Source organism: Dendrobates tinctorius, unplaced genomic scaffold (genome assembly GCF_039654945.1).
Source record: "Dendrobates tinctorius isolate UK_male_01 unplaced genomic scaffold, ASM3965494v1 ptg000060l, whole genome shotgun sequence".
Lineage (NCBI taxonomy): Eukaryota > Metazoa > Chordata > Amphibia > Anura > Dendrobatidae > Dendrobates > Dendrobates tinctorius.
In genome coordinates, this window is record NW_027361728.1 from 4885379 (window position 1) to 4909799 (window position 24421).

At 43.8% G+C, this 24421-nt stretch overlaps 1 protein-coding gene across 3 annotated transcripts in view; it reads right to left on the reverse strand.

Moving 5' to 3' along the window:
- Nucleotides 1–24421, reverse strand: part of LOC141092477 (probable cation-transporting ATPase 13A5) — a 510776-nt gene that overhangs the window by 412468 nt on the left and 73887 nt on the right. For all 3 annotated transcript variants that reach the window (XM_073578644.1, XM_073578645.1, XM_073578642.1), the window contains exons 2-6: nucleotides 16145–16318; nucleotides 11666–11800; nucleotides 9058–9128; nucleotides 8895–8975; nucleotides 847–916 (exon numbers count right to left, since the gene is read on the reverse strand). In XM_073578644.1, coding sequence (XP_073434745.1) covers nucleotides 847–916; nucleotides 8895–8975; nucleotides 9058–9128; nucleotides 11666–11800; nucleotides 16145–16318 — 531 coding nt within the window. The remainder of the gene's footprint in view (nucleotides 1–846; nucleotides 917–8894; nucleotides 8976–9057; nucleotides 9129–11665; nucleotides 11801–16144; nucleotides 16319–24421) is intronic.

Consider the following 24421-nt stretch of genomic DNA (forward strand, 5'->3'; position numbering starts at 1 on the left):
ATGCCTAGGCTGGGGGTCTATATTATAAAGTGCCATTTTTTGTCAGAGAATACAAGGGATACTAAGATGGCATTTGTCATGAGGTTAGGGAGCAGGGTTAATGGGGGTGGGGGTAGATATGGGGAGTGATATGCACATCTTCATACCTGATTAGTGGAGGGAACTGTGGTATATTGGGATCCTAGGACTGTGTGGGGGCAGTCCATTGGTAGAGCAGCATCCCACTTCCCTCCCTTCAATGTGAGTTTTAGCAAATGGTTTGTGGTTTTTCGGCGTTGATGTGAGTGCAATGTGACTACTCAGTTCCAGAAGGTATGTGATGGCAGCTGGCGGGATCCAGTCTTTGGAAAACCAAGGGGTGGTATGGTGAAAGATAGGGAGGGGACTAATTTGGGAGAGCCACCTCTCCTCCTCTGGTTAATGGTAAAGAATATTCAGGGTCCCTACTGGGCCAAGGTTTCAGAAGTAAATTGAATGGGTCACCATTCAGCAGGGGGCCGCCGAATCGGTGCTTTTCAGTTGGGGACAAAGATGAGCAGCTGAAGGACCTAGGGATTTATTGGTTGGCTTCCAAAGTTTTTGTGGACATTTATCTAAATCCACAGTTTTTTTTTCTGTTAATGTTTGGGGGATGGCAAAGGCAGAATGAAAATGGGTGAAGGTAGTTGGATAGTTAAAAAGAAACCAAAAAGGTCAGCCTTTCATCAGTCAAGAGATTTTCATTAGGAAAATAGATTTTTAATTAGGTGATGTAAGTGGAATAAAAAATTATATATACTGGACTATGAGGATACGTTAATAAATGAGACATGCGGTAATTGAAAAGAATGTATTCTATTGATTTACCTCCTTAAATAGAAGCTTCCATATTGGGGATATTTCTACTTCAATTGTATTTGGTCCACACAATTTTTGTCTATAATTACAATATAACAAAAGCAAAAATATCAATTGAGAACACATTCATGTAGGCTTTAGGCTCCATATACATTTCAATACATTTATGTTTTTATTAGATTTGAAATTAGCTAGGAATATTTCTTGGCTGATTATTAACTCTGACGATTATTATATTTTATTTTACAGTCATGTTTACCACACCCTCCCATATCCCTTTGAAGCCTGCCATTGGATAAAACTGGCAGATAAGTCTTTTAAGTCTAACTATACTAACACGTTTGTAACTTAGGCAAGAAATTATATTTCAAATGCTTAGCATTTAAGCCATTATCACTTCCTTACTTATACGTATAGATTCCCGTGTTGTGAAAATAAGTAAAACCTATTGTAAATATGCCCTATGTATATACTGATCAATGAGAAATGTTGGAAAGTAAATATGTAAAAGAAAATTGTGAAGGTTAGATGAGTGCACATATCAACTATGATGTCTTGCTATGGTGATTGCACTCACTCCATATAATCCAGTCTAAGGAGTCAATTTAATTAGAAAAACCTTTAAAAAGTCAGAAGAATCTTTATGAGCAAGATAAATATTCAGAATTAAGAGTCCTCAGTGGTTGATACCTTTTAATGGCTAACTGAAAAGATGGTAACACATTGCAAGCTTTCGAGACTACTCAGGTCTCTTCATCAGGCATTGACTAATACAAAATCTGAAGAACCATATATTTATGCACAAAACAGCACAGAAATAATGTAATAGATAAGAAAAGTGACAAGATTGTCTCTCGGTATAGAAACCCTAAAATGTGTTTCTGACAATTAATTATACCATTGAGCCATCTTGCATAGCTATATGTATAGTCACTGCAAGTTGAATACTCACTAAAGTGTGCTTTGTTTAACCATTTCATTAACCTATCATTTAAGGTGTTTTTTAATTGAAGCCATGCAATATTCTGCTATATTATTTTTAGAACATTTCATCATTTTCAATTTCTCGTCATGCTGACATCACTCATTGTTTTCGTTCAAAGGCTAAAAAATAATCCTGACTTCCTTCTGCACACAACTAAAAGTAGTCAACCTACTCTTTAAAAGGGCACTTGAATTCATTTGAAGGTCTGCAATCACAATACAGTTCCATGTCTGAACAATGCTTGTAAGTCAGGCAACAGGTTTACCCTGTTCTCAGCAGACATATGCTTGGTCACATTTCATTTAGGTTTTTGGGATTTACAAAGCTGAGTTAGCACACTCAGCCTTTTCTATATGTTGTTATTACTATAAATTTGGTTGAAACCTTACTCATGTGCATTATACTGTACTTTACAAGGATTTTTGTGCAGATTTCTCTTTAAAAATCTATGAATAATCTTCAACTAATCCTCAGTTTGTTCATGTGGCCACATATTGCTGATGATGTCCACAGACAAAAGGTGGCATAGTTAAGTACATAGAAGAACGAGTGTTCAGCTCACCCCGTTATGTCCTGGCTCCTTGGCTGGTCATCGGCGCACGGAGAAAATCCAATGTGCAAGAAGAGTTGTATCCAGCGACCACAGGAGATATGATTCTTAAAACTTGACGCTTATTTAGCCATCGTATTAAAAAGCACAGATATGCAGAAAAGAGCAATCCCATTGAATTTTTGGAGGATTTTTAGTCCTCTTTTGTGGCTATGCTACCAAGTTTAGTGTTAGAACTTGCAAGCGTGAGGACCCTTGACATTGGGTTGCAAGCTTGCATATCTTGGCCAAAATATCAACCAATACCTCACATATTTATATGTGTTTTGTGCACTTTATTTTTCAGGGTGCAGCCAAGCCCAGCACATTAGATCTTTAATTCAGGGGTGTTCACATGGGATGCATTTACAGTGTCCTGGCCAGCTTGCCTGATCGAATAGAATGGGCTTGACTAATAGGTTGTGAACCAGACACTATGCATTACCTGCATGTGAACAGCGCCCTATACCGACCTCTATTATGCAAATATATACAGTACTAAGCAGTCACCCCTCCATTAATTGGTAGGCTGTGAGTGGCTATCTATTTAGTATTTTGCACCTGTGTTGCTGACATCTTTGCTACATGGGTTGGCTGCATCCCGTAGTGCATTTGTTCAGAGACTTGGGCAGGTAAGTGGTGCTTCCCCTTTTCACTTCTCAGCTGTATTCTTGAATTTTTGGAGGATTGTTAGTCCTCTTTTGTGGCTTTGCTACTAAGTTCTTCATTAAATCAACCTGAAAGGATTATTGTGTGCGACTGCTTTTCATCTAAGTGAGTAGGTCTATTCACAATTTTGCCTAAGATCAGTACCATGTGTAAAATATAGTATCTAAGCATCCTTCAAGTACAAATTTAAACACAATCCAGGAACAATTTGGTAATGAACAATGCTTTTTTTCCAGCATGATGGATCACCATGTCATAAAGCAAAAGTGATAAGTAAGTCTCAGTGAACAAAACATTAACATTTTTAGTCCATGGATAGGAAACTCTGTAGAACTCAATCATCATTTAATCAAAGATAAAATGCTTCTACCTCTGACAGAGACCTGTGACTAAATGATTTAAAGTCACTGAAGCAGGGAACTTTGTGAAAACCTAAATTTGCTTTTGTCCAAAACTTATGGCCACTGCTGTATATTGCATATGTGTCTTGCAATCCAGGGTGATTGCCCTACATTTACAACAGCTCTAAAAAAGCTCTAAATTTCCAATTTCCTCCTTTGGGATGCTGACTATTAATTACAGCAGGTTGTGACTTTCCTATCTGAGTAGGGTATTAGTGGACAAAGCTATTTTTATAGACAGTCCGCTTCCAGTCTTGAACATCATTGAATCCAAAATTAGTTGTTTATCTTGATTGTTCTCTAAGGTGACTCTAAAGACCTATTTACTTCTTATTTTGGCTATCCACATAATGAATAAACCCTTGTATGTACGTTTACAGATGATAAATTTGCATCAATATATCTTGTCCACATCTAAATTCACTCAGTATCTATATATAATCATTTTATCATGTCTGTCTGTAACCGAAATCCCGCGACGCTGATTGGTCGCGGCCGCCAGTTTGCGAACAATCAGTGTCAGGCGCAGCTGTTTGTAATGGTAAGCTGCACCTGGCGCTGACTGGTCGCGGCTGCCAGGCCGCAACCAATCAGCGCCAGGTGCAGTTAGGCGCAGCGCTCAATCGGGCGCAGCGCATCTGTAAAAAATAGAATTAAAATAAAAAAAGGTTATACTGACCTTCCGACGGCCTGTGATCTCCTTTCCACGCGTCCGGCCTCACAGTCCCAGTAATGCCTTGTGCCTTAGACCGGAGATGACGTCACTCTTGCGAGAGTGTGACGTCATCAGCGGTGTTTCGCGCAAAGCATTACTGGGACCGCGAGGCCGGGCGCGTGGAGTGGAGATCGCGGGCCGTCGGAAGGTGAGTATATAACTATTTTTTATTTTAACAGAGACCATGCATACCAGGAAAGGGGGGAGGGGACCACGTATACCAGGAAAGGGGGGTAAGGGTGACCATACATACCAGCAATGGGGGAAGGGGGACCATGCATACCAGCAAAGGTGGGGAGGGGGACCATGCATACCAGCAATGGGGGGGAGGGGGACCATGCATACCAGCAAAAGGGGAGTGAGGGTGACCATGCATACCAGGATAGCGGGGTGTGAGGGTGACCATGCATACCAGGATAGCGGGGTGTGAGGGTGACCATGCATACCAGGATAGCGGGGGTGAAGGCACCATGCATACCAGGATAGCGGGGTGAGGGTGACCATGTATACCAGGAAAGGGAGGTGAGGGGACCATGCATACCAGGAAAGGGGAGTGAGAGGACCATGCATACCAGGAAAGGGGGGTGAGGGGACCATGCATACCAGGAAAGGGGGGTGAGGGGGACCATGCATACCAGGAAAGGGGGGTGACGGGACCATGCATACCAGGAAAGGGGGGTGAGGGGGACCATGCATAGCAGGAAAGGGGGTGAAGGACCTTGCATACCAGGAAAGGGGGGTGAGGGGGACCATGCATACTTGGAAAGGGGGGTGAGGGGACCATGCTTACCAGGAAAGAGGGGTGAGAGGACCATGCATACCTGGATTGGGGGGTGAGAGGACCATGCATTCCAGGATTGGAGGGTGAGGGGACCATGCTTAACAGGATTTGGGGGTGAGGGGTACCATGCATATCAGGATTGGGGGGTGAGAGGACCATGCATATCAGGAATAGGGGGTGAGGGGACCTTGCATATCACGATTGGGGCATGAGGGGACCATGTATACCAGGAAAGGGGGGTGAGGGGGACCATGCATACCAGGAAAGGGGGGTGAGGGGGACCATGCATACCAGGAAAGGGAGGTAAGGGGACCATGCTTACCAGGAAAGAGGGGTGAGAGGACCATGCATTCCAGTATTGGAGGGTGAGAGGACCATGCATTCCAGGATTGGAGGGTGAGGGGACCATGCTTACCAGGATTAGGGGGTGAGGGGACCATGAATATCATAATTGGGGGGTGAGAGGACATGCATATCAGGATTGGGGGGGTGCATTATTGCATTATTATTAAAACTTTATAAATAAACTACATACATATTCTAGAATACCCAATGCGTTAGAATTGGGCCACCATCTAGTCAATAATATAACTACCTGACTTTACAGTTTGCATATCGAGTTTCTTGCTTCAAGCTCTACTGTGTGTCGCAGAAAAATTCAATGTTGCATAGGAGAATGTGAGAGTCAATGTGTAGGTACTAGTATTGAGCATTCCGATACTGCAAATATCGGGTATCGGCTGATATTTGCTGTATCGGAATTCCAATACCGAGTACCGATATTTTTTCAATATCGGATACCGGAATCGGAAGTCCCCATAATGCAATGAGCCACTGTTGTGGCTGTGATTGGCTGCTGAAATGATGTTATCATGATGCGTGGTCTGTGCGCATCATGATGCGCGGTCTGTGCAGACTGCCGGGGGTCTGTACGTGCCTGCCGGGGGCCTGTGCCGGCTGCTGGGGGTCTGTACGGGCCTGCCGGGGGCTTGTGCCAGCTGCCGGGGGTCTGTATGGGCGTGCTGGCTGCCGCGGGTCTGTACAGGCCTGCCGGGGGTCTGTGCCATCTGCCGGGGGTTTGTATGGGCCTACCGGGTGCCTGTGCGGGCCTGCCGGGGGTCTGTGTGGACTGCCGGAGGTCTGTGCGGGCCTGTCGGGGGTCTTGTGTGTGTGCAGGCATCGTCCGATGGGACTACAAGTCCCATCGGGCGTGCCTGCTACAATGACAGTGATTGACACATTAGCCAATGATGGGACAGTAGTAGTCCCATCATCCGGCTAATGTGTTGAATGTAAAAATATATATATATATATATATATATATATATATATATATATACACACACATACTACATACATACTACATACATACAACATTCATACAACATACATACATACATACTACATACATACTACATATATACTACATTCATACAACATACATACCTACTACATACATACTACATATATACTACATTCATACAACATACATACATACATACATACTACATACATATATACTACATTCATACAACATACTACATACATACATACATACAACATGCTACAGACATGCAACATACATTCAACATGCATACTACATACATACTACATACATTCATACAATACATACATACTACATATATACTACATTCATACAACATACATACATAGTACATACTACATACATAAAACATGCTACAGACATACAACATACATACAACATACATACATACTACATACATACTACATACAATACATTCATACATTCATACAATACATACATATAAACATACAATACATATAACATATAGTACATACTCACCAATACTTGTCACTTTGATCCCCGAAGCCAGTGTCATCAGTGGAAAAATATGAAAATAACAAACAAGATATATACTCCCTGATCCACAGAAATCCACGAGTGTCCCACGCCGATTTCCCGTGGAGAACAGCAGCATCAGCTGATGTGACCGCTCTCTGCGGGGCTCCAGGAATATAATGACGGGAGGTAGGTATCCTTCCTCACTGTATTCCTCCATCACTGTAAAAAAATAGTGCCTGGTCTCACTTTATGGCAAAAGCTGCGTGGGAACTTTCTCACACAGCAATGCCAAAAGTGAGACTAGGGACTATTTTTTTTACAGTGGTGGAGGAATACAGTGCGGAAGGATACCTACCTCCTATCATTGTATTCCTGGAGCCCCGTAGAGAGCGGTCGCATCAGCTGATGCTGCTGTTCTCCACGGGAAATCGGCGTGGGACACTTGTGGATTTCTGCTGATCAGGGAATATATAGGTTGTTTGTTATTTTCAAATTTTTCCACAGATGACACTGGCTCCGGGGATCAAACTGACAAGTATTGGTGAGTATGTACTCTATGTTATATGTACTGTATGTTTATATGTATGTATTGTATGAATGTATAGCATGTATTATGTATGTTGTATGTATGTTGTATGTCTGTAGCATGTTGTATGTATGTTGTATGTATGTAGTATATATGTATGTAGTATGAATGTATTTATGTTGAATGAATGTAGTATATATGTAGTATGTATGTATGTATGTTGTATGAATGTAGTATATATGTAGTATGTATGTAGTTTGTATGTATGTTGTATGAATGTAGTATATATGTAGTATGTATGTTGTATGAATGTAGTATATATGAAGTATGTATGTAATATGTAGTATGTATGTTGTATGAATTTTGTATGTAGTATGTATGTATGTATGCTGTATGAATGTAGTATATATGTAGTATGTATGTTGTATGAATGTAGTATATATGTAGTATGTATGTAGTATATAGTATGTATGTATGCTGTATGAATGTAGTATATATGTAGTATGTATGAATGTAGTATATATGAAGCATGTATGTAGTATGTATGTTTGTTGTATGAATGTTGTACATATGTAGTATGTATGTAGCATGTATGAATGTTGTATATATGTAGTATGTATGTATGTAGTATGTATGTAGTATGTATGTATTTTTTTTTTACATTCAACACATTAGCCGGATGATGGGACTACTACTGTCCTAACATTGGCTATTGTGTCAATCACTGTCATTGTAGCAGGCATCGCCCGATGGGACTTGTAGTCCCATAGGACGATGCCTACACACACACACACAAGACCCCCAGCAGGCCCGTACAGACCCCCGGCAGCCGGCACAAGCCCCCGGCAGGCCCGTACAGACCCCCGGCAGCCGGCACAAGCCCCTGGCAGGCCCGTACAGACCCCCGGCAGCCTGCCCAAGCCCCCGGCAGGCCCGTACAGACCCCCGGCAGCCGGCTCGGCCCATACAGACCCCCGGCAGCCGGCACAAGCCCCTGGCAGGTCCGTACAGGCCCCCGGCAGCCGACACAAGCCCCCGGCAGGCCTGTACAGACCCCCGGCAGGCCCACACAGACCCCGCCTGCACACACAGACACGCACAGTGTCCGCCCACGCACCGCCCACACTCTTCCCCCCTCCCGAACTGGATGTGGAAGTAAAGAAAGGGGTTTTTTTTAATTCCGATATTTCCGTCCCATTGACTTGAATAGGATTTCCGGTATCTGAATTGGCGATACCCGATACTTTTTTGGGTATCGGGCCGATCCAATCCGATCCGATATTTCTCAATATCGGATGGTATCGCTCAACACTAGTAGGTACACATTAAAATGTGAACTGGTCATATTGTACAATGCTCGGATGGAAGAAACCATTGGTTATTCACCGTTGGTTTAATCGTCAATTATTACCAACAGCAACAAATACGGATGCTCATCTGTTTCCTGGAATCCAGTGTGATTGCCTAAAACCGACTAAGCTGTACAAGTGTTACTGAGGTTGGTTTAGGGAGATTGAGGCATATTAGAAATCAAATAATGAATTCTACAATTAATAATCTTAGTACCTGGCTTTTTGTTCTTCACTACGTAAACCCAGTCCGTATGTTGTATGTATATCAGAGCATGATTGGTTCTCCTCCAAAACCCTTAAAGCAGAAGCATACAAATTACAATTTCCACAGCAGCAATTGAGGAATACTATATAACAAATTAATACACCACACTCACCCAATTTTCTTAAACAGGCCTTCTAATGGATCCCATGCATATCGAGTCTTCTGCACACTTATGTATCGAACCTGCAAATTTAGAGAAAATTCTGGACTCTGAAACAATCATTTGGATTCAGTTTTGCATATGTAGAGCTAAGGTTATATGAATGATCTTCAGATTTCTTAAAATTTTACAAGAACTCATTTACGGAAGTAAAACAGAATCCATTTTTTTTATAAAGTGTGCCTGTCACTTGCTCAAAAAATTGAAATACATACCTTGTAAAAATCCATGAGCTTTCCTGATGCTGCTATTTCTTTCTGTTATGCACGGCGTCATTGTATTGTAGAGATTTTCACATTTATTGCTTGTGGAGCACAGTATGTGAAATATCTGTTTGTAGTTCAACCCAAAGTTTCTTCAGAATCTTCTCTGTTGGTATCTGCTTCATCCCTCCCAGTTGCTGTCAATCACAGCTTGGCAGCTGATCTTGTAGTCAAGCAGTCTCAGATACTGCTGAGCTGAGATTGGCAGCATCTGGGGTGAAAATGCACGCTCCCAAAGAAGACTGAAAAACACCCAGTTGAGCATAGAAGATTTCACATATTGTAAAGCAAAGAAATAAATGTGAATATCTGTACAATGGAGTAACTCAGTGCCAAACGGAAAAAAGTGGCCGAATCAGAGGCATTCAGGGATTTCTATAAGGTATTTAATGCAATTTTGTTTTAACAAATGACTAGGGATGAGCGAGTAGTGAAGTATTCGGACTCATTGTACTCGTTAGGAGTACCTCCTAATACTTGGGTACTCGTAACGAGTAGCGAGTCCAATGTAAGTCTATGGGAAATGCAGTTAATGGGCTGTGTGTGTGTGCTGGGCTGGGTGGGGACTGTGCAAAGACTGTGCCGGGCTGTGCGGGTACTGTGCTGGCCTGTGCGGGACTGTGCTGGGCTATGCAGGTACTGTGCGAGGACAGTTCCGGGCTGTGCGGGACCATGCTGGGCTGTGCAGGTACTGTTTGGGGAATGTGCCAGGCTGTGCGAGACTGTGCTGGGATGTGCAGGTACTGTGCGGGGACTTTGCCAGGCTGTGCAGGTACTGTGCAGGGACTGTGCTGGACTGTGCGTGACTGTGCTGGGCTGTGCAGGTACTGTGCGGGGACTGTGCCGGGCTGTGCAGGATTGTGCTGGGCTGTGCAGGTACTGTGCAGGGACATTGCCAGGCTGTGCAGGTACTGTGCTGGGCTGTGCAGGTACTGTGCGGGGACTGTGCCGTACTGTGCCGGGACTTTGCCAGGCTGTGCAGGTACTGTGCGGGGACTCTGCTGGGCTGTGCAGATACTGTGCGAGGACTGTGTCGGGCTGTGCGGGACTGTGCTGGGCTGTGCGGGGACTGTGCTGGTCTGTGTGGGTACTGTGCTGGTCTGTGTGGGTACTGTGCGGGACTGTTCTGACCTGTGCGGGGACTGTGCTGGGCTGTGCGGGACTGTGACAGGCTGTGCAGGACTATGCTGGGTTGTGCGGGACTGTGACAGGCTGTGCAGAACAATGCCGGGCTGTGCGGGACTGTGCTGGCTGTGTGGGACTGTGCGGGGACGGTGACAGGCTGTTTGGGACTTTGACAGGCTATGCAGGACTGTACTGGGCTGTGCGGGGACTGTGTTGGGCTGTGCGGGACTGTGCTGGGCTGTGCTGGGACTGTGCGGGCTTTGCCGAATATAATAATAGTGAAATACTCGCCAGGATTCCAGTACCGCGAGTACCGCATTACTCGCCGAGTACCGAATCCTAACGAGTATACTCGCTTATCCCTACAAATGACATGTCCTCTTTAATGTGTAGACTATGCCAAAAAATGCAATTGGTATGTAGTTGTGGTACTTTGGTTTGTTGAATTTATATTACAGTATAGAAAAACATTTAGATCTTAGAGTCCTCAGTGGTTGATACCTTTTAATGGCTAACTAAAAAGATGGTAACAAATTGCAAGCTTTAGAGACTACTCAGGTCTCTTCATCAGGCATTGACTAATACAAAATCTACAGAATCACATATTTATGCACAACACAGCACAGAAATAATGCATAGATAAGACAAGTGACATGAAGCACAACTATCATTATGGGAGAGGGATAAACAGTTGTGGCTGTAAATATTGGAGCAGTTCATAGATAAGGAGTGTGACAGTTTTATTGTCCTCTGATTGGGGTCTGGTTCTGTGTTGTGATGCCCCCCACAAGGTCTGAGGAGCAAATTCCTTAGTTGTTGTAGATTTATGTCTTTCTGCATTCTTATCTATGAACTGCTCCAATATTTATGGCCCCAACTGTTTATCCCTCTCCTATAGTGATACTTTTGCTTCACGTCACTTGTCTTATCTATTGCATTATTTCTGTGCCCTGTTGTGTATAAATGTGTGATTCTTCAGATTTTGTATTATTTTATGCCTGATGAAGATACCTGAGTAGTCTTTAAAACTTTGTTACCATCTTTTCAGTTAGCCATTAAAAGGTATCAACCACTGAGGACTCTCAGATCTAAATATTTTTCGATCTACTGGCTAACACAGTACAACGATATATATTTTTCCTGTATTACAGTATACTGCTTTTACAACGTACCTTGCTTTCAGAGCTCATTAATAATTTATAGAGGTCAGCTGGCTCAATCGTTGAAGTTTCAACATAATCTATAACACATGAAGGATCTGAATGGATCCATTTTACATCCTTCTTAGTGTATTTCTTAAATTCATCCTGAATTGTTGTAAAACAAAAAAATAAAAAATCCTCGTAACATTGTTTCAGCTAAAAAACATGGTAAAAGAAGAAAGCACGAGAGGGTTTAATGAAAATTATTAGTGTTGCACACCACTTTCAGCACCATTATATGTGTATTATGTCTATATGTAAAATGTAAAATGCAGGTAAAAATAACTATATGATGTAAAGAACTTGGTACCAGTGAATGTTTTGTGAATTAAAGAAGCACTCCCACCAACATTTTCATCCTCTTACTGTATAGTAATCGTTATAAAATATAACACTTTGTACTTACAATTGTTTTTGCCTTTCTAGCCAGTTAATTCTTCTGTTCTCCATTAGGCAGGGGTGGGGTTAGGGGCAGACAGACCAGGCAGCTGCCATGGGCCCCTGCTCCTCCAGGGGCACTCAGCCAGTGGCACACCACACGGCCCCTATGGGGCCTGTGAGAAGGGGCCCTATGCCCCCCACATAGAGCATTCAACTTATTGGCATTATAGATGCCGATATAGTTGAAAGCAGCGATGAAGGAGAAAGCGCCAGATGACACTCTCTCTCCCATTACTCCCCCTCTGCCTCTGAGTCAGCGATAGCCAGCAGTAGAGCTGAGACACTGCAGAAGCCAGAGCAGTGGGGGAATAAGGAGGACAGGTAAGTATTGTGTGTTTATATGCATTAAAGTGTGTGTGTGTGGCTACTGCACTATACAGTGTGTAGGGGACTGCACTATGCTGTGTGTGGGGGGGCTGCATTATATTATGTGTTGGGGACTGTACTATACTGTGTGTGGAGGGGCTGCATTATACTGTGTGGAAGGCTGCACTATACTGTGTATGCGGATGGCTGCACTATACTCTGTGGGGGCTGCACTATACTGTGTATGGGAGCTGCACTATACTGTGTGTGGAAGCTGCACTATACTGTGTGTGGGGGACTGCATTATAGTGTGTGGGGGCACTGTGAGTGGGTGGGCTGCATTGTACTGTGTGTTGGGGGCTGCACTATACTGTATGTGTGTTTGTGGGGGGCTGAATTATACTGTGTGTGGGGCTGCATTATACTCTGAGGGGGCTGCTTTATACTCTAGGGGCTGCATTATACTGTGTGTGGGGCTGCATTATAATCTGATGGTGCTGCACTACACTCTGAAGGGGCTGCATTATACTCTTATACGCTGAAGGCACTGCATTATACTGAGTGTGTGAGGTGCTGCATTATACTCTGAAGAGGCTGCATTATATTGTGTGTGTGGGGGGCTGCATTATATTGTGCGTGGCTTCATTATACTGTGTGTGAGGGTCTGCACTATACTGTGTATGTGTGTGTTTGTGAGGGGGCTGAATTAGATTGTGTGTGTGTTTATGGGGGGGCTGAATTATACTTTGCGTGGGGGTGCATTATACTCTGAGGGGGCTGCATTATACTCTGATGGCGATGCATTATTTATGGGGGGCTGAATTATACTGTGTGTATGGGGGGCTGCACTACACTCTTTGTGTGTTTGTGGGGGCTGAATTATACTGTGTGTGGAGATGCATTATATTCTGAGGTGGATGCATTATACTCTGAAGGACTGCTTTATACTCTGGAGAGCTGCATTATACTGTGTGTATAAGTCTGCATTATACTCTGGGGGGGCTGCATAACACTCTGAGAGGGCAGCTTTATACTCTTGGTGAGCTGTATTACACTGTGTCTGTGGGGCTACATTAAATTCTGAGGGGGCAGTATTATACTCTAAGGGGGCTGCATTATACTCTGAGTGGGTCTACATTATACTCTGAAGGGGCTGTATTATACTCTGAGGGTGCTGCATTATACTCTGTGTGTGGAGAGGCTGCATTATACTCTAAGGTGGCTGCATTAAACATTGAGGGGGGGCTGCATTATGCTCTATGAGGGGACTACATTATACTCTATGAGGGGACTATAATATACTTTATGGTGGGCTGCATTATATTCTGTGTGCGGCATTATACTCTGAGTGGGCTGCATTATAATCTGAGGGGGCTGCATTATACTCTGAGGCGGGCTGCATTATCCTCTTTGAGGGGACTACATTATACTCTCTGAGGGGGATGTAGTGTACTCTGAAGGGTGCCGCAGTTTACTCTGAGGGGGCTTCATTATACTCTGAGGGGGGCTGCATTATACTCTGTAAGAGGGGCTACATTATACTCTGATGGGAGCTGCATTATACTCTATCAAGGACCATAGGGTGTGCATTATACTATGTGTACTATATGAGACCTGCATTATACTGTATCGAGGACTATTTGTACCCATCATTCTTCCTCAGCCAGAGTAAAGAGGCTGGGAAACAAGCATCAAACGACTCAATATTGTCGATCACACTTGTTTAGCGGCCTGAACTTAGCGCATGTGTAAATACAGCAGAAATGTTTCTGTGTGATGGTGAAATTTGCCCAGGGCCCCACTTTGTTTAAAACTGGCTCTGCCATTAGGTCTATAGCATCACATGATTAAAAACAGACTAGATGAATCCTTCTAAGCTCTTTAGGAACAGGAATTACTCTGTATGAGTCATAAGTTACTGCAAACGTCCCTGGCAGAGGAGAGGAATGAAGGAACTGGGTCAGGAGATGAAGCGGGGGAATGATTCATGCAAGGAAAGGAGATTTCCTGTTTCTGCATAAAGCAGAGAAAAAGAGAAGAAATAACTGGGTAAAAAGGCAAAAATAGCAATTGTAAGGATGTAGTGCTATGTAATATGATGATTTAAATGTATTAAGAGGATAAAAGCTTTGATGGGAGAGCTTCTTTAAAGGAAAAAATAAGCAGTTATTGTAAAAAAATATAGAAATACTTGTTTCTTACTGTTATCATAAACATACCAAATACTGTGGTGAATGCTAGAGAGGTTAAAGTTATATGCACATTCCTAATGTATGTTTGGCTTTGGTTGTCCAAAAACAAGGTGATAATGCAATGATTTCAGTATGTGCAGAAAATCATGGCAAAAAAATATTAATTGAGAACACATTGTGTGAACAAGGCCTTAACTGTTTTTCAAGACTTAACAAGTTATCACTTTTCCACAGGACAGATGATAACATGCTGATCATTGAGGGCCCCACAATTAGGACCCCCGAGAATGGAGCAATGACCAGTCAAACTGAGTAGCTGTAGACCTTCATGAACCAGTTAGCTGTCATGAGGAATGAAAGCCATATAGCCCCCTTTTTATATTTAGCAGCACAGATAATAAAACTTTAGTCAATTCAACTAGCAAATATTAAATTATACATATCAGTTTTTGTGCTATTTTTAAGTGTTTTGTTAATTTAAAGTGAACCTGTCAGAAAGGTTTTGCTAAGTAAACCACAGACATTGCCATGTTGTCACTCTTATACTGAATAAAATTATACCAAAGGTGAAGAAATCCGTCTTGTGGTTCTTGTGTAATCAGTGTTAGAAGGTTTCAGTTAATGAGATGCCCCTGCTCCAGAGCGTACTGTAGGCAGGAGTCTTATGTTCCTGCTGTAGGCAAGAGAAACCGAGAATAGACCTGCTCAGAGTCCACCCCGAAGCACAAACAGTCTGTCTCTGTCTCTATGATGAAGAACATATATGGGCTTCGGGGATGAATGTGGACAGATCTTTCCTTGGTTTCTCTGGCTTAGAGTAGAAAGATAAAACCCTGCCAACAGTCCTGCCCCAGAGCATGAGAATGCCACTAACTGAAAACTTCTAACACTGATTGCATAAGAACTACAAGGCAGATTTCTTCACTACAGGTATCATTTTAATCAGTATAATAGCGGCAACATGACAATGTCTGTAGTTTACTTAGCAAAATCCGGCCTATAAGATCGCTTTAAAGAGATTGCATGAGATGAAGGAAAGACTGTTTTTTTTTTAACAGAAACAGAGCCACATTTGTCAGTGGGCTGTGTCAGGTAGTGCAGCCTAGCCCCGTTTAAGCGAGGGATGGAATTTTCTTGACAACCAAGATCTAAAACGAATTTTGTCAGCAACATCTTTTACTCGGAGCTCATTCTATATTATAGGGGTTGACTCAACCATATAACCACTGTCTAAACAGGGCATATAACCAGAATAAAGAAGTAACTTCTTTTGTGAGCCACAGCAGCTCCAGTGGATTTGAGCCATTCTTGTATTGTGTGTCAGTCATATAATCCTCAATTTTCCCATAATCGGCCAGTAAGCTGGGCTGCAGTGGAAAGCTGCAGTCACTGTTTTATCTCTATTAGCTGTTTAACAGGAGTTTCGCAGCAGCTCTTAAATTTAAGATCTGATGTGCCAAACCCTATAATCTAAAATTTATTGAAATCGTTTGCTATTATGAATACTTACAGTGGTTCTGAGAAGAATGACATTTGCATCTGCCAGGCTGCATGAGACACAGTGACACCAGACATCCAGTTCCGGTTTCCAATGGAAAATAATTTTAAGGAGCCCCAAAGTGAAGATGTAACCGGTAATGCAAAGGAAATTTCGACACCGTTCTTTTTTATAACCAAACAGTTCCTACAAAAATGAACAGGGTTTAAATTTTTGAAAGTTTTCCTAAAAACATAGTAAACATTCAATATGTATGCAGTAAAGATCAGATTGCACATAACAGGGAGATGTGAGCTCAGGGTCTTTTTACATTTTTGTTGAACAGATGTAGAAGATATTTATCAAAAGTGGTGCAAAGACAACAAAAGTGTCAACAGTGAACAATTTGCAGTTTTACATTTTCATAGGGCATCTTGAAAGATAGCACTAAAATCTGTTTAGTTGCCTGAACATCTGCTCTACTTCTACTTTAGAACAACCCAACAACAGAATCCACAGAGGTAAAGTGGTGAAATTTTTTTAGCAGATTTGCCCGTGGTGCATATCCTTTTAAATGTCAAAGTTAAAACGTAGTAGAAAAGATTATTTTCAGATGGGAAAATCAATTTTCTTTTTTTTACAAGTTTATCGCAACATGTTATTTTTTTTAATTTATTTTTGCAAGAACACAATTAACAGTTTTTGGTGTCATTTAATTAAGATCTACAATAAATCATAGAACATAATTTCTGTAATCCTTCAATCCGATCCCCACATAAACACATGAAAAACATCGCCTTTTTGGTTGATGTCAGCTGATTATGCAGTTGTGCTCAAAAGTTTACATACCCCGGCAGAATTTTTGCTTTCTTGGCCTTTTTTCAGAGAATATGAATGATAACACCAAAACTTTTTCTCCACTCATGGTTAATGGTTGGGTGAAGCCATTTATTGTCAAACTACTGTGTTTTCTCTTTTTAAACCATAATGACAACCCAAAACATCCAAATGACCCTGATCAAAAATTTACATACCCTAATGATTTTGACCTGATAACATGCACAGAAGTTGACACAAATGGGTTTGACTGGCTATTAAAGGTCACATCCTCACCTGTGACCTGTGACAAATGCCTGGAAAATAGTTCAGGATGTAAAGAAAAACCCACAAATTAATTCAACTGAAATACTGAACTCTCTGAAAACTATCAGTGTGGCTGTTTCAAGATGCATAATAATGAGGCACTTGATGGAAAATAGGCTGCATGGTTGAGTCACCAGGAAAAAACCAAATGACCCTGATCAAAAATTCACATACCCCATTTCTTAATACCATGTATTGCCCCCTCTAACATCAATGACAGCTTTAAGTTTTTTGTGGTAGATGTGGATTAGTTTCTTTATTTTTTCAGATGGTAAAGCTGTCCCCTCTTCATGACAAAAAGACTCTATTTCCTCTAAATTCCTTTGCTGTATAGCAGGTACAGCGAACTTGAATATCCCCAGAGTGGCTCAATGATATTGAGGTCAGGAGTTTGAGATGATCACTCCAGCACCTTCACTTTGTTCTGCTGTAGCCAATGACAGGTTGACATGGATTGTTGTCATGTTGGAACGTCCAAGTACGTCCCATGCACAGCTTGCGGGCTGATGATTGCAAATTTGCCTCCAGTATTTGCTGATAATGTGCATTCATCTTTCCTTCAACATTGATCAAGTTTCCTGCGCCTTTATAGCTCACACATCCCCAAAACATTAGCGATTCACCTCCATGCTTTACAGTAGGAATGGTGCTCCTTTCATCATAGGCCTTATTGACCTCTCTACAAATGTAACGTTTATGGTTGTGGCCAAAAAGTTCAATTTTCGTCTCATCACTCCAAATTACCTTGTTCCAGAAGTTTTTAGGATTGTCTCTGTGCTGTTTTGCGTATTGCAGGCGAGATAATTTGCGCCATTTGCACAGTAATGTCTTTCTTCTGGCGACTCGACCATGCAGCCCATTTTTCTTCAAGTGTCTCTTTATTGTGCATCTTGAAACAGCCACACCGCTAGTTTTCAGAGAGTCCAGTATTTCAGCTTATATTATTTGTGTTTTTTTCTTTGCATCCTGAACTAATTTCCTGGCATTTGTCACAGGTCACAGGTGAGGATGTTACCTTTAGTAACCATTCAAACCCATTTGTGTCAAGTTCAGTACATGTCACCAGGCTAAAACTACCAGTGTATGTAAACTTTTGATCATGGTCATTTTTGAGTGTTATCATTCATATTCTCTGAAAAAGCCAAGAAAGCAAAAATTCTGCCTGGGCATGTAAACTTTTGAGCACAACTGTAGATATGTGGGGAACCCTGTCAAGGAAATATGAATTATTTCTTATGGTCCTAGGTACACATACAGGGCTGCCTGTTTTTTCCTCCCCCCATTGGCTTGTGAAAAACCCAGTACGCACTGCTGCAGCCCCCTCAGTCTGCCTCTATGAAATTCTATCCACTTCCCCCTTCCCTCAGCAAATGGTCAAATTTATTGCATGCCAGCTCTGGCAGAGTTAAGTGTGTTTTTTTTTCCCTTCAAAACTGCTTTGTCTATCAGGCTTAATATTCTAGGTTGAAATCCATAACGCACGATTATCCTAGAGATAGGAATAGTAGATTTCCAGGATCGGGGTGATTGGGGCGACGCATGGCAACGTTTTTTGGCCTGTAGGACCATCAGAAACCTGGTAAATGAGTTTCTGCCCCCAGTAACATGCAGACATGCCATATTTGGTCTCAAAAGAATGGTCACATTGCAGGGGAAACTGTAATGCCCCTATCGTCATCATGTGAGCCCTCCAGCCAAAGATATGGAAGAAAGGAGTTTTTAATAATTTTTCAAAAGATGCGTGCACCCTCTAACCCAGCCCACCAGTGAGGTCAGCAAGGGAGGAGTCTGTTATGAATGGGTCACCAAGGAGGAGAATGCAATAGGCTATGCCACCAGAACACCAGAAAGGTTGGTCACTCAGCGGAATGCAGACCCCTGATCTTAACAACACAACTAGCAGTAGCTGTGGAGCGTTCCTACGCTGCCCTAGACGCTTCGTCACAGCCGGAGGACTAACTAAGCCTAAAGACAGAAAGGTGAAATCTAAACTGCCCCGGAGCAGATCACCAAAGGAATAGACAGCTCCCAAACATATATTGTCGGTGAGACAAGATGAAGCACAAGATACAGACAGAAAATAGACTGAGCAAATGATGGGGCCCACACTGACTAGATAGGACGGGACAGAAAAGGTACTGTCTGCAATCACGCAAAAACTGTAAAAATTCCAACACGACTGATGTACAAAAATACTGAGGTTTGCACAACCTCACCCCCACTATATCAGCACTCAGGTGTGAACTGGCGGCTAGCAACAGGCTAATACAGCAGGGGACTGAGCAAACAAACACAAGATACAAAAATACAGGGCACGAGCCAGCAGCCCCAGGGGGAGCAAGCTTACTCCTGACAGCAAGGCAAAATCAGATGCAAAGGGTTTAGCAAATGACACTTAGCTGAAAAATGCAGGATCAGGCAGGAGACAGATATCCTCAATAGGCAAAGGAAGGAGAGAAGCCTGCTCGCTTATGTACTCCTAGTCACTACTCCCACTCATCCAATCAACCTCTGCAGCTGTTGGATTAACATCATGTTGACCAGCTCCACTACCAGCAGTATCCACCAGAGGGAGCCCTGCCTCAAAAGTTGGATTAAGAGAGTTCACAACAGTACCCCCCTTGAGGAGGGGTCACCGAACCCTCATCCACACCACCAGGCCGATCAGGATGGGCCCGGTGAAAAGCACGAACCAATCTCTTGGCATGAATATCAGAAGCAGAGACGCAAGAATTATCCTCCTGGCCATAACCTTTCCACTTGACCAAGTACTGGATGTCACGTTGCTGTCAGACTCGGGGCCTGCTGTCCTGGCCTCGGCCACTAGGAGGCGCCGGACGGTCACATCGCCGTCAGACTCAGGGCCTGCTGTCCCGACCTCGGCCACTAGGAGGCGCCGGACTGTCACATCGCCGTCAGACTTGGGGCCTGCTGTCCCAGCCTCGGCCACTAGGAGGCGCCGGACTGTCACATCGCCGTCAGACTTGGGGCCTGCTGTCCCAGCCTCGGCCACTAGGAGGCGCCGGACTGTCACGTCGCCGTCAGACTCGGGGCCTGCTGTTCCTGCCTCAGCCACTGGGAGGCGCCGGACTGTCACGTCGCCGTCAGACTCGGGGCCTGCTGTTCCTGCCTCAGTCACTGGGAGGCACCGTGGTTCGCCCCCGAGTGATGGCAGCAACAGAGAAGGGGCTCCTGCACAGGCATATGATGGACGCAGACTCCGCTTCTCTGTCAATCATGAAGGGGTTTGTGCATCACCATCTGGCCTGGTCCTGGGGGCGGTCCTGATGACATCATCAGTCCGGGAGCCTGTGAGGGATGACCTGATCCTTCAAATACCTTGGGACTGGTCTTGCAAGCCGCCGGATATATTCTTGGTTCCCCTATGTGCTACTGTGTGATTTGCTATTGTTTGACTCTGACCTCAGCCTGGATTTCTGACCCCTCTACTGCCTGATGATTTTGTACCTCTGCCATTCTCCCGGTTTGTGACCTTGGCCTGGATATTCGACTCTGCTACTGCTTGCTGTTTTTGTACCTTGCCACCCTCCTGGTTTGTGACCTTGGCCTGGATATTCGACCCTGCTACTGCCTGCCGTTTTTGTACCTTGCCGCTCTCCCGTTTGGCGACCTTGGCCTGGACTATCGACTCTGCCACTGCCTGCCGTTTCTGTACCTCCGCTGCTCTGCCGGTTTCTGACTACGTTTTTGGTTCCCCGCCTTCTTCCCTATTGGCGACCGTCCTGCTCTGGCGCACTGCTCCACCAGACAGCCACCCCCTGGGCCTTGCTACAATTCCAGATCCCTGTATAGGGGTTAAGGGTCTTGGGGTTTCTTGTGGTGCTGTCCCTACTGCAGTCCAGATCCGCGGACGGACGTCACATTATATCCGGCCATATTAAAAAAAAAAAAAAAAAAACTGCTTCTTGTGTATATATCCAACATATACAAAAGCAGTCTCCCTGAACTTTTTTTTTCGTCTCCTGCCTGAGCTGATTTTTGACCTGAACACCTGTTACTTGTTTCAGTGCACAGTCATTCTCATTTTCCCGCATAAACATGCTGCAGTCTAGAGACTTCAGGGAGAAAGCTGAACGTCAGAGATCCACGCTCCTGGGACATCGGACCCTGGGCAGCTCTGGCCAGGGTTGCCCAGGGGCTCAGGTACTGCCCGCAGATGCGGCTAAAGTTTTATTACCTATCTCTCTTTCATTTGGTCAGAAATCTCTTTGTTTAAAAGCTTATGTGGATAGTGGATCTGAAGGAAATTTTATAGATTCTTTGGCTGCTAGGAATCTGGGTGTACCGCTACTAAGACTTAATGCCCCTATTAAAACCACGGCTATTAATGGCACATCCATTATTCAGGAGGGGGTTAAATTTGTTACTGACAAAATTGCTATGTCTGTGGGAGCATTACATACCGAGCTTATGTCATTTTCTGTGATGGATAATTTATCTTCTGCAGTTATTTTGGGAATGACGTGGTTACGCCAGCACAATCCTGTAATTGACTAGCACCTGGCTGATGTTGTACGCTGGAGTTCGCAGTGTCAGGATAACTGCATATCATTTGCAGTAAACCAAGTTAAGGTTAAAAACCCCCTCATACCATTTGCTTTCAGAAACTATGAGGATGTTTTTTCTATTGTAGAATCTGAGAAATTACCCCCACACAGAGAGTAAGATTGCTCTATAGATCTGATTCCGGATGCCCGTCTCCCAAAAGGGAGAATATTTAATCTCTCCAGTCCAGAGCGTCAGGCCATGAATGACTATATAGCAGACAGCTTAAAAAAAGGGTTTATTAGACCATCCATTTCTCCAGTTGGGGCCGGATTCTTCTTTGTAGAGAAGAAAGATGGTGGTCTCAGACCCTGCATTGATTACCGGGAAATAAACGCAATCACTATAAAGAACCAGTATCCGCTTCCACTCATCCCTGATCTTTTTAATCAGCTAATGGGAGCCTGTTGGTTTACTAAACTTGACCTCTGGGGGGCATATAATCTGATCCGCATAAGAGACGGCGATGAGTGGAAAACCGCGTTTAATACACCTCTTGGCCACTTTGAGTGCCTTGTAATGCAGTTCGGACTCCGTAACGCACCTGCCGTATTTCAGAACTTTGTTAATGATATTTTCAGAGACATTTGTGGGGTGTATGTCATCGTGTATTTAGATGACATTTTGATTTACTCTGCTGACCCTGTGACACATGCTCAACACGTCTGTTCTGTATGGCAGAGATGGCGAGAACACTCCTTGTTTGCTAAACTGGAGAAATGTGTTTTATATTGTTGAGGAGGTACAGTTTTTAGGGTACATGGTCTCAGGCAAAGGGTTCCGCATGGATCCTGCCAAGATCCAACCTATTAAAGCTTGGGTAAAACCCAAATCGCTAAAAGCGCTGCAGCGATTTTTAGGGTTTGCTAATTACAACCGCAAGTTCATCGGGGGTTTCTCAGAAATTGCCAAACCACTCATGGATTTGACTTGGAAAGGGGCAGACGTGGCCAATTGGAACCCTGAGGCAATTCAGGCATTTTCTATGCTAAAGGAGTGCTTTGTGGCCAACCCGGTTTTGGTTCAGCCTGATCTGGACCGCCCATTTATTTTAGAAGTAGAAGATACCTCTGAAGTCGGAGTGGGAGCAGTGCATCGCAAGGCACTGCATACCTCACTCAGCTTCGCCCATGTGCTTTTTTTCCCGCAAATTCTCTGCCACTGAGAAAAACTATGATATAGGTAAATGGGAATTATTGGCAATTAAATGGGCCTTCGAGGAATGGCGCCACTTCCTCGAAGGCGCCAAACATAAGATCACTGTAATTACTGATCACAAGAACCTGAGCTACCTGGAGTCAGCTAAAAGACTAAATCCTAGACAGGCAAGGTGGGCCTTGTTCTTCTCTAGGTTTGATTTTTTAATCACCTTTCGCCCTGGTACTAAAAATGTGAGGGCCGATGCCCTCTCTCACAGTTTTTGCCCCTCTCAAGCAGAGGACTGTGAGCCAGTCCCGATATTGGCCAATGGGATTGTTGTGTCGGCAGTGTCTTTGTACCTTCTGGAGGAGATCCGTAGGTCCCCAGAACAAGCTCCTGACACTGCGCCCCCCAAAAAATTGTTCGTCCTGGTTACGTTTCGCCTACAAGTTCTTAAAGAATCGCATAACTCTGTTCTGGCAGGCCATCCTGGTCTCAATAATACTACCAGATTGGTAACCAGGAACTTTTGGTGGCCGACGGTGGTTAAGGACTGTAAAGACTGTTTTAGCGTGTGAAGTCTGTGCCCGCGCGAAGTCCCCCCATAATCGCCCTGCCTGCTGGCTCCAGTCCTTGCCCACTCCTGAGAGTCCATGGACCCACATCTCCATGGACTTCATTACGGACCTGCCGCCCTCAGATGGAAAAACGTGTATTTGGTTGGTGGTGGACAGGTTCAGCAAACAATGTCATTTTGTCCCCCTGTCTGGGTTACCTAACTCCGAAACCTTGAGTAAACTGTTCATTGTGCATGTTTTACGTCTTCATGGTAGTCCGGTGAATATTGTGCCTGACAGAGGTACCCAGTTCGTCTCAAAATTCTGGAGGGCGTTCTGCAAATGCATTGGTATTGAGTTGTCCTTCTTCTCTGCATACTACCCCGAAACCAATGGTCAAACCGAGCGTACCAACCAGTGTTATGCGGGGCTTAGGTCAAAGGAGGCTGAAATACCCGGGGCCCCTGCGGAGTCCCTCAAACTAGGGAAAACCCTGTCTGACCCTCAAGCCAGGGTTTTTGCTAATGGTGCAAATGCCTGAGCCTCCAACCTTTCCTTATCTCCTGCTCAGCCCTAAGCTGAACCCTCCACCCAGTGAGTTGTCAAACCACCAAAGCCCACACAGTAATGACAGACAGGGAGAACTTAAACCACACCGCGCCGCAAACACACCAGACAATACTGTAATGTGAACAGGGCAAAACAAAGCACAAATATAGGAAGGCGAAAAGGTAACGACGGATCATACGACACCAGATATGAATTTCTCTCTCCAACACCACCTCTCCAGACAGGAACCACTTGGCATAAAACACAAGCTATAATCGGTGACGCCCACAGGCCAGCACGACTATTTAAAGACCGTGGGCGTTACCAAGCTTCCCACCTGATCTCCAGCTAGATT